Source organism: Protopterus annectens, chromosome 4.part0 (genome assembly GCF_019279795.1).
Source record: "Protopterus annectens isolate FY-2018-M chromosome 4.part0, PAN1.0, whole genome shotgun sequence".
Taxonomy (NCBI): Eukaryota; Metazoa; Chordata; order Ceratodontiformes; family Protopteridae; genus Protopterus; species Protopterus annectens.
Window position 1 is genome coordinate 864,094,555 of NC_056733.1, and position 12,711 is coordinate 864,107,265.

At 37.7% G+C, this 12,711-nt stretch overlaps 1 protein-coding gene across 1 annotated transcript in view; it reads right to left on the reverse strand.

Moving 5' to 3' along the window:
* Positions 1–12,079, reverse strand: part of LIMK2 (LIM domain kinase 2) — a 1,082,830-nt gene extending 1,070,751 nt beyond the window's left edge. Inside the window, exon 1 of the mRNA XM_044068821.1 lies at positions 11,932–12,079. Coding sequence (XP_043924756.1) covers positions 11,932–11,953 — 22 coding nt within the window. The 5' untranslated portion in view covers positions 11,954–12,079. The remainder of the gene's footprint in view (positions 1–11,931) is intronic.
* Between the last annotated feature and the right edge of the window lie 632 nt (positions 12,080–12,711).

Below are 12,711 nucleotides of genomic sequence, written 5' to 3' on the forward strand. Positions count from 1 at the left end.
TTAGAATTTAACATGGGAGCTCTGAATAGACACGCAATGGCTATGAAGATGAAACCACTCCTACAAAGGCTAGGCCTGAAGACAAATGTTAAATGAACAAAGATTTCTAATTTAGCAACATGAAACCCCCGTACTAATGACTCTGGGATATCTGTCAAGCAACAGTCAAGAGTTTGCTGGTCATATAAACATGGAAAAAAATCTAATACAAAATTTACAGTAATACACAAATTAAAAGGAATGCACTTAAGAATCTTCAGTAATAGTTTGATACATGTACTTAAAACACAACAAACATGAAAATGTGACATGTTATTTTTTAACGAAGTTCCAAGGGACAAAGGAACCCAGCACCAACCAGAAGGATTTCTGTTTGCCCACCTTACATGCTACTTAATGTATCCAGTTCAAGGCCAGTCACAGATGCAAAACTTTCCTTCAGTGTTCAATTTATTAAGAAGAAACAGGTGTGCACTGGATAGGCAAGTGTTTCAGTTTCTTCAAGGCTTCAAAATGCCATAAGTTACACACTATATCTGCCAAGTAACTGAATGAATACAAAATGCAGAAATATATGCGTGTGAATATAGGAGCATATGACATGCGTGAATGGGCGTATCTTCGTTGAACATATGCGTCAGGGCTGGCAACTCAGCACGTAAAAATCAACTGCCAATCATTAGCGGACCAGAGTTCCGCTGTGGCTCGACCCCTAACCGAGAAAAGCCAAAAGAAACAACAACATTAAGCCCTTTTTGTATAACTTCTTTTAAGTTCTTTTTCGAATCACTTATTTTTCTTCTCTTAAACACAGATTCCACTAAGACCAAAGTTTTAAATAAATGTGTCCCATTAACGTTTTAATCCAGGCAGAAAAAAGGGAAAAAAGCATTGAAGTCAGAAAGCCACATCTGTCTCCAATATGTACTGGAGACCTGTGAAAACCACAGGAACAAAACACTGCTCTAAAGTAAAACAATATTTTAATGAACAAGAGAGGTACAGCTATGGATGTGTTCATGTACTTCAGAGTTCCCTCAACACGAAAGAAACCTTTCAAAAATTCCCCTCTCTCTTTCTCTCTCTCTCTATATATATATATATATATATATATATATATATATATATATAGATTAATTTATTTGAGGAGGAAAACATATTTACAAGCTAGCACCCTGTTAGCATAAAGGTAATATAAACAGATATGCAGTACTGATAACCAAGGTTTATAAATGAATGCTGATTGGACCAATGGTCCCTTCTCTGACAGAGGATCTGAAAACCCTGCAACACCAGATAGAGGTGATAATGGGTACAGGAGGAAGAAAGAAAAAGGCACTGCACACTAGCTCTTTCATATCTAGAGGAACTGCTAATGCACTGCACACTAGGTCCTTCATATCTAGAGGAACTGCACACTAGGTCCTTCATATCTACAGGAACTGCTAATGCACTGCACACTAGCTCTTTCATATCAGAGGAACTGCTAATGCACTGCACACTAGGTCCTTCATATCTAGAGGAACTGCACACTAGGTCCTTCATATCTACAGGAACTGCTAATGCACTGCACACTAGCTCTTTCATATCTAGAGGAACTGCTAAGGCACTGCACACTAGGTCCTTCATATCTAGAGGAACTGCTAAGGCACTGCACACTAGGTCCTTCATATCTAGAGGAACTGCTAAGGCACTGCACACTAGGTCCTTCATATCTAGAGGAACTGCACACTAGGTCCTTCATATCTACAGGAACTGCTAATGCACTGCACACTAGCTCTTTCATATCTAGAGGAACTGCTAAGGCACTGCACACTAGGTCCTTCATATCTAGAGGAACTGCTAAGGTACTGCACACTAGGTCCTTCATATCTAGAGGAACTGCTAAGGCACTGCACACTAGGTCCTTCATATCTAGAGGAACTGCTAAGGCACTGCACACTAGGTCCTTCATATCTAGAGGAACTGCTAAAGCACTGCACACTAGGTCCTTCATATCTAGAGGAACTGCTAAGGCACTGCACACTAGGTCCTTCATATCTAGAGGAACTGCTAAGGCACTGCACACTAGGTCCTTCATATCTAGAGGAACTGCTAAGGTACTGCACACTAGGTCCTTCATATCTAGAGGAACTGCTAAGGTACTGCACACTAGGTCCCTCACATCTAGAGGAACAGCTGGCTTGGAGACAGTAGCTTCTTACAACCAAAGAAAAGTTCTGATGATCGCAGCATTCTGGAAGTGAAACTACTGTAAGTCCATCACCCGTGTAAATGGAGGAGCCGTAGTCCTTATCCAAAACTTAATGGGGAACAGAGGGGGATGACTCCAGAAAACATGGGGTAAAAACAAGAAGCTGTTAAAGAGGAATCTCTGTTCATCTTGCCCCAGCCAATGTCAAGTCATTTAAAAGTAAAAATAAGCCACACTAATGACTTATGGGAAAGTGCTAATTTTACACTTCTAGTTCGGTCTGCTACAAAAAAGTAATCTGACAAGAAAGGTGGACACGAAGGGAATCACTTTAAAAGTATCACTTTTACGGTCTCCTTTCACCAGACTGGATGCATGGCTTACATCGCACATCCTGAATATTTACAGTTACTGTAACATGCAGCTTTTAAATAAACTGTCTGTCCTTGTCAATACATTTGTTAAAAAGATTAATGTAGCCAGCAGTTTGCTCAGTCAATCTAATTTCAAAGAAATTTACACTTTAAGATCAAAATTATTGATCTATCTTCTTTTTGTACATTTGTTCATTTAGTTCTCTGCTCTGTTCACCAATATTGGACATGCTAAAAGGCTAGAGTCAGACAAGGGAAAAACTATTAAAGCAGACAAACAGGAAACAATCAGCATAAATATTTATCATCATAACCAGGAAAATACGGAACTTTGCACATCCCACACAGTTCTAATATCCCACTGTGGAACTTTGCACACCCCACACAGTTCTAATACCCCACTCTGGAACTTTACACACCCCACACAGTTCTAATATCCCACTCTGGAACTTTGCACACCCCACACAGTTCTAATATCCCACTGTGGAACTTTGCACACCCACACAGTTCTAATATCCCAGTGCAGTCAGTCATGCAGCAAGCAAAACCACACTAATATAAGCCATTCAAAAACAAACAGTTATAGAGGACATTTTGCAGCGTAAGTGTCACAAGCCATTTGTACAACAAAAACTGGGCAAACATTACAGCCTCTCTTAAATGTACACCCCATAAAACTTCTGCAGTCTAGTACACCAGCATATAAAAAGGTAAACCATTACAATCTAATACCGAGGAACCAAGTTCGTCCATTCACAATTCAGCTACAGACCTATCAAGAGACAACAGTAAACCATAACTCAACCTTGTGTGCCTACCACTGACATTCCTGTCCCACATTATTTCAGTGAGCAAAAAGCTAGCCTGAGTCCCCAATCACAAAGAAAAACAAGCCTTCCATCTGAACAGAACTTCCATCACTCAATGTTCTCCTGCATAAACAAAACTTTTTTTTTACACCTATACATCAATAAAAAGCTGCAAACATATGACAAACTGGCATTTTATGGCGCATGACTGAGGCCATCACATTATCCTCTGCAGTCTCAGACTACACATCGACTCTGACACAAAATGTTCTTTGCTACTCTGAAAATTTTACAAAACAGGAAAGTAAATGCTAAACAGAAACACAAGACACAAACTTCAGATCAGCTTTTATTCATTAAATGCACCTTAACAAACAGGCTACTGTTTTACCTAACATTAAAGATTACTGAATATTGTTTTCAGAAACACACAACCAGCTCTGAGGCTTCGTCTATCATTTTTAAAATTAGTTCCACATTCATGGAGACAAGTGAATTGGACGGTCACAGGACAGGACATACAGTGGGTCCAAAGAGAAAAAAAAAATAAAATTTCTACACAAAATAAGCCCCACTCCATTTTTGTGAACTTGGGGTAAAACTCTCCGTGAACAGCATGTAAACGTTTTGTCATGAGGCAAACACTTTAAATGTGCATAGAAAGTTGACAGGTGATTACATCTCCAGGCACAAGCTACAATGCAGGGAATGAGATAACAGATCAGTATTAAAACCAATAGAGGCAGGCAGGTAAAACCATAACATCAAATACCTGCCTGGCAGCTAAATAGAACATATATACACTTCCTTGAAAGTTCAGATAAGAACACATTTAAATAAAGGTTATACCTGCAGGAAACAGAGGTTATGAGGGTAGTAAGGCTCAGAGCACAGTCCTATAGCTTCCATTTTTAGATAGTGGTTAGCACTATAAACAAAATATTTTACTATTTCCAGGCACAACATGGGGAAACAATATTCGTTTATGGTTGATGTTTTCACTAATATAACACTTACTGACAACTTAACATTAGCAATAAAGCATATTCATTCTGTTTCCTGCAACGCTATTTACTGACTGTTTCCATAAACTGCAACATACCCATACCCTGTTCACACTGCAGTACGAAACAATAAAATAAATCCTCATAGAGTTCATTAAAGGATTTTAACTTGGGCGGCCACGGTGGTGATGCGGTTAGCGTTGCCGCCTCACAGCAAGAGGTTCTCCAGTTCGATTCTCAGCTGGGGTGCCTTCTGTGCGGAGTCTGCATGTCCTCCCTGTGGTCGTGTGGGTTTCCTCCGGGTGCTCCGGTTTCCTCCCACATTCCAAAGACATGCAGTAGGTGATCTGGACACTCTAAATTGGTCCTAGGTGTGAGTGTGTGCATGTGTGTGCCTTCTGTAGAAGGTTGGGCACCGGGCTGGCAACTCGACACCATAAAACTCCACTGCCAATCATGAACGGACAGATGATCTGCTGTGGCGACCCCTAACCGGGAAAAGCCGAAAGAAGAAGAAGATGACCACATAAAAAAGGACATTGGTAAATAAAGAATGAACAAAATACATGCGTTCATAAACAGAAAAATATGCGTGTTCATAAACAAAACAACCTTCATACCTTCAAAGAACAGGCTCAGTATTAAAAAATAAAATTCTCCAGAACCACGGCTATGAACATAACTGGGCAGTAGTGTGTTCCTACACTATGTAAAACTGCTCTGGTTCACACCTAAGAGTACATTAGAATATAAATATCCTCAGACTTACAGTTTTCATCTCTGAGTTTCCACCCCCATACCAATATTATGGAATAAAATCCATCTAGATTGTAACAAACCATATGGTAACACCATCTCCCGAAGTCAGTCATACTACTGAAAAGATAACACTGTAATTGCTGCTTATATGTGCAGCCTTTAAATCACACACACACACACACACACACACACACACACACACACACACACACACACACACACACACACACCTGCAAAGCAGATAATCTGGTCTGCACAACTACTAACTTCAAGTACAAAATATTTCCCACTCTTGGCTGCGTCATGCAGAATTCTGTAATATTGCTACTTAAGCTATATAACACTTTAAATGACAGCATTATTCAGATTAACTGATGCTTCTATAAAACTAACTGTACCACACCCACAGTCTGAAGTATGCAATCCTTGCTTTGTCCACTATGGATTCTTTCTATACAACTGTATTAATATAGCATTTTGGACATTACTCACAATACCTTGAAAACATACATTTCCTTAGACTGATGTGCTTTGTAAATAATGTTTGTTGACGGTTTGCTTCGAAAATACTTTGTAAACAATCTTTGTTAACTATTTTTATTGCAAATTGTCAAAAATGTATTTCTATCCTTGTTTGCAATTTTTCTCCCTGGGCCTCTGCTGAAAATGGGCATTTCAGTTCCCAAATGGACTTTCTCAGTAAACAAAAGCAAATAAATAAATCTATACAATTGCTGACCAGCACAAGAACTAACATTTTGCATGCACGATGACAAAGACACAAAGTGAATAAAGGTCAGAATCTGTAATGGATTTCCTTCACACTGAAAATCAAAGACAGAGAAAGTTGTTAGGACCGTCTTTTGATCTTTAAGTCAAAAATTATGTTACAGAAAAGTGCCACCTGTTTTTAAGGGAGCACTTTTCTATACTGACAGCATTTAGTAACTTGGACATTCATTCCACATACTACAAGCCACTGGCACCTCTCTGCAGAAACCATTTTTTTAAACAGTTGTATTACAGTTTTGATTCATCAGTAACAAATTCTATCTGGTTACACAATGCTCTCCTGCAGCAACAGAAAATACAGTTCCTAAGAATGAGACCATACCTTTCAACCTCTTAGAGTAAGAAATCTGGACAAAGCCATACATAATAAGGGGACAAGGGTCCAGAAATAGGGACACTTTGTAAATACTGCTCTTGCAAATATAGAAAGTTGATAGAATAACAGGTTTTACATTAGCAGTAATTTTCTGAAGTGTATGAAGTCTGAAACTCAAATGTCTGTCATTTTCTGACTTCAACCCTCAACAATTTCCCTGTGATTTGACAGAAAACTACAATTTTATGAGAAACTGACCAAAAACATGAGACAAACGTGGACATTCTGTGAAAATCTGTACATCTGAATGGCAAAATGAGAAAATGAAGTGTAGGTTTCAGCAAAAAAGTCAATAAACTAAGAAGCACAGCAACAACATTGGCTTTTACTTAAATAAATACACGTTCTGCACAATGCAGAAAGTGAAACAGCAGCTATTACAATTCCTAAGAACATGAACTGCAATGCAACTTTCACTAAAATTTTATGTGAACTAGCGTTTTACTCAGTTATTTAATTATTTGTCTTTGTTGATCGGAAAAGTCCAACTGGGCAAAGTCCATTTTCAGCAGAACCAGGGGAAAAAAGCTCCACCACAGTATATTTATAATAACAAGTACATTTCAGACAGTTCTCAGAGAAACAACAGTTACATTTCTCATGAAACAACAAACAAAAGTACAACACAGGTTTATACAGTGAAGTACTTACAAGTATAAATCTGTACGGTTGTTTCAGCTGGTAAATCTTGCAGGAAGTACACAAATTGATACTGCAAAAGGGAAACATTATTGTAAAAAAGTTCAGTATTCTTTCATTTCAGTAAAGAAATGCATCCAACAAGTTCAAGATTTGGAAAGAATTTAAATATACAGGAAGGGAGATTTTAGTACTCTATAGGTTTGTGAAGTACTCAAAAGATATAAAAACTTATTTACATTTGTTAACTGGATAGTGTCCGACTGGGTTGGAAAAAAGCCGTTTTCAGCAGAGAGCCAGGGAGAAAAGCTCCACAATAAAAAGAACATTATTAAGGTACAAGCAGTAAACTTAGTTCAAGTAGTACATTGCTAACAATATGTAAATGAGCTTAACAAAAATAATATAAAAAATATAATAACAGAATATAAACATGCATGTTTCAGGCATACATGAATACTATTTTTTTTCACAATATATATATATATATATATATATATATATATATATATATATATATATATATATATACTGTATATCACCCCTTACTAATAATGTAGTAAGTTATAAAATTACGCAGGAGGGGAGATATTAGTCATGTATATGAGGATAGTGGTAATAGCATACGACAGAGAGCTGGGTATAGGATTATCCCCATTTACACTGCCTGTTCCAGACTGGTGTATCTAGGTTTATAACTTAGTTATATGGGGGATGCATTTGTGGGGAAGAGTGGTGGATGGGGGCAGTTAGAAAAGGAGCAAAATAAGAAGTGTTGTTTGGGGGGTATGTATTAATTCAAGGGCAGCAGGGAAAGTTGTTAGGGGTGTAACGATTCACGCAGAGGAGGGCAAGAAGTTAGTAAGAAGCAATAAGAAGTCTGTACTTTTACTAAAGGTCTCAACCTGGTGTTGAACAGAGGCATAACCAGGACTAGGTAAAGATACTGTTTCATCTGGATTTTATAGCTTAGAAGTTTGTTAACCATTTTTACTTGTGTTAAGGATGGTGTTGCAGCCCTCGGAGATGTAACACGACTATAGTAAGCCCCCTGATGAATTATTTCCTTTACTAGTGCGTAGATATCACCAGCATATCCTTGCACAATGCAGCATATTCCCGAAAAAGCCACGCATGTAAGCGACTCCAGTGTTGGCAAGGATTTTAAATATTCATCACATAACTACCATGCACTTCTAATGCATAACTTTCAAGGCACTGTGGACTAATAATAAAATTGCACATGCATGTACGTGTGTGGATTACATGACTATGCAAATATTACATAAATGTTGCACACAAGCATATGAATGTGTACACACATGTCTGTGTGTGTGTATATATATATATATATATATATATATATATATATATATATATATATATGTGTGTGTGTATACAGACAAACACACATATGCACACCTATATACATACAAACACGTATATATTATACAATACACACACACATGTGTGTGCACACAATACATGCACACACGTGTGTATACTTATACACACACAAACACACACGTACCCACCCGCCACAGCGCTCAATCAATCAGGGACAAATCTCACCAAAATCAGGAAAAAATCAAGAATTAAATCAGGAACACTTTTAAAATATTTGTACTATTAATCTGAAATATCAACAGCAAAAGAGAATGTTAATTAATACACATTTTCCAAAGCAAAAGCAGTCTATAACTCTAATTGTTGTCGTAAGTGTAATTCACCACCTTTTATCCCAAAGTCATCAGTTTTAGGAGGGATTAAGAGAGCTAAAATTTGAGTCAACGTTAGAACATCACTGAAAATCAGAGACAGTTGAGAGGCATGACACACACCTACTCACTAAAGCCTACTAACACAAACACAACCTTTACCTAATTCACATTAAATTGATGATATCCTGAAGTGAAATTTCTCCAACTATGTGGGCACACTTCAACTAAAGTATATGTCTACACCTTGCAGACTAAATATAATTGCTGACAAATTAACTACGCAAGTTTGCTCTTTTGTGAAAACAGCAGTCCTACGTATCTGACTCATTATGAGTACCTCAAGCTAGAGCATTGTAATCATCACTTTACTGCATAAAGTTTGCTCACAAGAGCCTTCCTCCATGAAACAATAGAGTTATCAGTGCACCTCTGTAAGCCACACAAAGAAAAAATGGAAAGGAAAACACGTATAAAAATGTAAAAAAAAAATCTCTCTAACTACATCTCAGTATACATTCCATGACAAATACCATAGTTTGTTCACTGTCTAAAATCAATACAGTAATATTTATCCTACCCTGTATCCTGCCTTAAGGTAAAATCATTCAAAATTCCAATTCCCAAAAGTGGATCTGGACCCTCTCAACTAACAGGTAAACAGAAATCCTAGACTTTGACAGGGCATCAATCCATCTTCATCTTCCAACTCCTTGCCATGGGTCAATAAACCACTTTCAAACAAAGAAGAGAAACATGCAAAGAGAAATAAACAATATAGACCTTCAGCACATTACTAAATGAAATGTTACAATAAAAAAGAAAGACTAAAATGCCAACAAATGTGTCTTTCTAAAATGTTTTGTCTATTTGATGTTTCTGTAACCACAAATTATAGTCCCAATCCTCCTGCCCATCCATGTATGTGTGAAATCATGTTTTTCCTCAAATTTAACACAGTGCAGTATCATAAAACAAACAATAAGTGGCCTGTGCATTTAAGGTACACAGTCCTCGCTTTCATCATAAAAGCAATATGTGTAGCCTGTAAAAAGGAACACCAGAGACAAGAGATGAGGAAAATGTGGGATGTCCCGACTTGCATCACACCTTCAGTGGGTCAATTCACTCATGGCAATAGATATTACCACAGTTTAATCATAAATTTTTCTGCTAGTTGTAAGGATTTTGACTCATCCTCTCCCCACAAAGATTTCTAAGTCGGACACTTCCTACAAGACATCTGACAAAATGCTGTCTGATAAAGAGTAGATACACTCACATGCAGAATCAGCGATGAACATAAAACAAACTTTATCATCTGTTTCTTAACATTCATGAATTACAAATCAAACATCTTTAGTCAAATGGCCATTTAACTTCACAAAGACACCTCAACAAGTACAATTAATTTGGAATGCTATATATTTAGCTATGTATACATGACAACTAAATTTAAACAGTACAACAAGGAAATATTAACAGACTGCAACCACTGTCCTTTGGCATTGGAAATATCTAAACCATTCAATGGATAAAGAATAGCAAGCAAAGAATCAACAGGAAAATAAACATACAAGGCGAACAAGGTGGACTAGAGTTCCACTCAGTTCTTTTCATTCATTAGATATGTATTATTATTGATAAGCACGAAGGAAAAACTTGTCTGAAGGCCTTTTTCAGCCACAACTAGTCAAAATGCACTAAATAAAAACATCATAAAAACAGAAATACAATTACAACAAAGAAAAAACTTCAGTCAATAACACAAACAAGTAGAAAAAATATCACAGCATACAAGATGTAAGGACTGCAAGCCTTTTAATACATACCATGTTTTGAAATTAAAGGCTCAGGTTAGTGGGATGGGCTTATCTTTGAATTGCTTAGTTAATCCTGGGGTCAAATGTAGTTTATAAACATTTGTCTAACTCTGTATAATCACATTATTTACTCAGTTATTTGAAACCAGGAAAGATACTGGACAGAAGACCATTTTCAGCAACAACCCATATTAAAGAGCACTGTAAGCATAAAGCTAACAATTAAGTATGCATTTCATTGTTTATACCAATAAAAATGATACACATAATATAAAAGAAAATATGGAATTCACAGCATTCAACAGTTCCATCACTCTAGAAAGATAAAATTATTATGTAAACCAGTTAACAGAGAAATACATAATACACAAGTATGAATATAAAGAGTACACAATTCATCACACCCGTGTTTTCTGCACCCCACTTCTTCACTGCCACAAAACTAATATGCCGCTATCATCAGCAGAGATGAACAGCAGAACATGCTACTAACAACAGCGTGAACATCAAAAAATGCATGCAGTAGCTACAAGGAGATGTCCTCTTACACCAGTTCCCTAATATGCACAGCTTCTCAATTTATAAAGATTCCACATATATTTAAAATAAATGCCATCAATACACTCTCTGACAAACTGCAGTTGTTAACTCAAAAAGACCACTATATCAACAAATTGACAATGAAACTGAAAAACGTTTGAAAACCTAATCAAGATCATTAGATGTAACCACATCCATACAATGAAATGAAGCTATGGGGAAGAATTAATTTCTATGTGGGTTAACATTTGCTCAGCAAACCTGCAGCATACAAAAACAAGAGTACAAGTAAACCAACAAATACAGTGTACCTGTTAGACTACTACTTACCCCATTAAAAAACTTCTAATGCAACATTTTAGCACATACACTGCATCTTTAATTCCATACCTAGAGTGTATATCATAAACATGCACTTATGCTACTCCCTGGAGAAGTGGGGAAGGCAATACTTTAAAAGTTGGTGTACAAATAAAATAAAATCTGGCTTAAGGCTACGCATACATCCAAATAGGTCTGCAAAGTACAGAAGTTGTTTCATGTAGTCATGATGCCAGCTGTATAAGAGCTATTCACTGACCCTGCCTAAGATGAGAGAAGCAGGAGAACAGGGAGAATGCCAAGTGTGTGAAAGCACTCGGACAAAACTATCGAAAATAACCAAGAAAAACACCAAGATGCTGCAGATGAGACGAAGACGCAGAGAGAACCAAAATAACTGTATTAACACTGAACTACCCACAAGCTGACCCCAGGGGATAGCTGCAAAGGTGCGGCGAGAGAAAGCAGTGACTCATGCCAGGTTGATGGGTCTCACTCAAAAGTGTAAGGGACATGACTTGAGACTCGATGTGCACGACACGGTTCAAGGTGCCCAGGCATGGGCTGTTCATCTTTTCTTACCCTGATCCTGCGGCTCCTCCATACTGTCGGTTGCCCCGCCGTGTATAACCGAACTCCACACTGTATCCGTCCCTCCGACACTCCCAAGGCTGTACAGTACAACTTGTCCCAGCCAAGCAAGGGAAGGTGAGTGACGTCATGCCCTTACATTCCTGTACGGCGCCCGGTAGGGATCAAACCACACCTGGCAGGGAGAGTTGCCAGAGACACGCCTCCGCCCCAGTCAACACTCCCACATGGGCTGTGGCACACCGCGCGCCACCTGCGGGTTGTATCCATACTAACCTCTGGTGGTAAGTGGCGGAAGTGTAAACTGGTTTACAGGAACGTGCTGCTTAGTACCATTACTAATCCGTAATTATACTGTAAATGAATCTTAAGTAAATATCCCTTCCACTGTGTCTAATATTTTGACTTGCGTTTTGTACTCCGTGTGAGTCCAAGACCACGGTTTTCAGTTATTGCTACCTTATACACGCATAACTCTGTGAACTTCCATCCAGACTTGAACAAATTCTGAAATAATCAGGGACACTTTTTATAATATGAATTAATACGATTAACACGAAGAGTCGGCATAAAAAGAAAATGTGAACTAACGTGATTCTTTTTCTGAAGTAATATAAATATATAATCGTGATGATTGCAATTATTTATAAAGTGTAATCCGTTGTCTTTTCTCACAATAGCACTAGTTTTAGAAAGAATTAGTGAGGACAGGCCAATTTCTGAGCCAAAAAAAAATTACAATTTTGATGTATCACGTATTGTGCATATTCC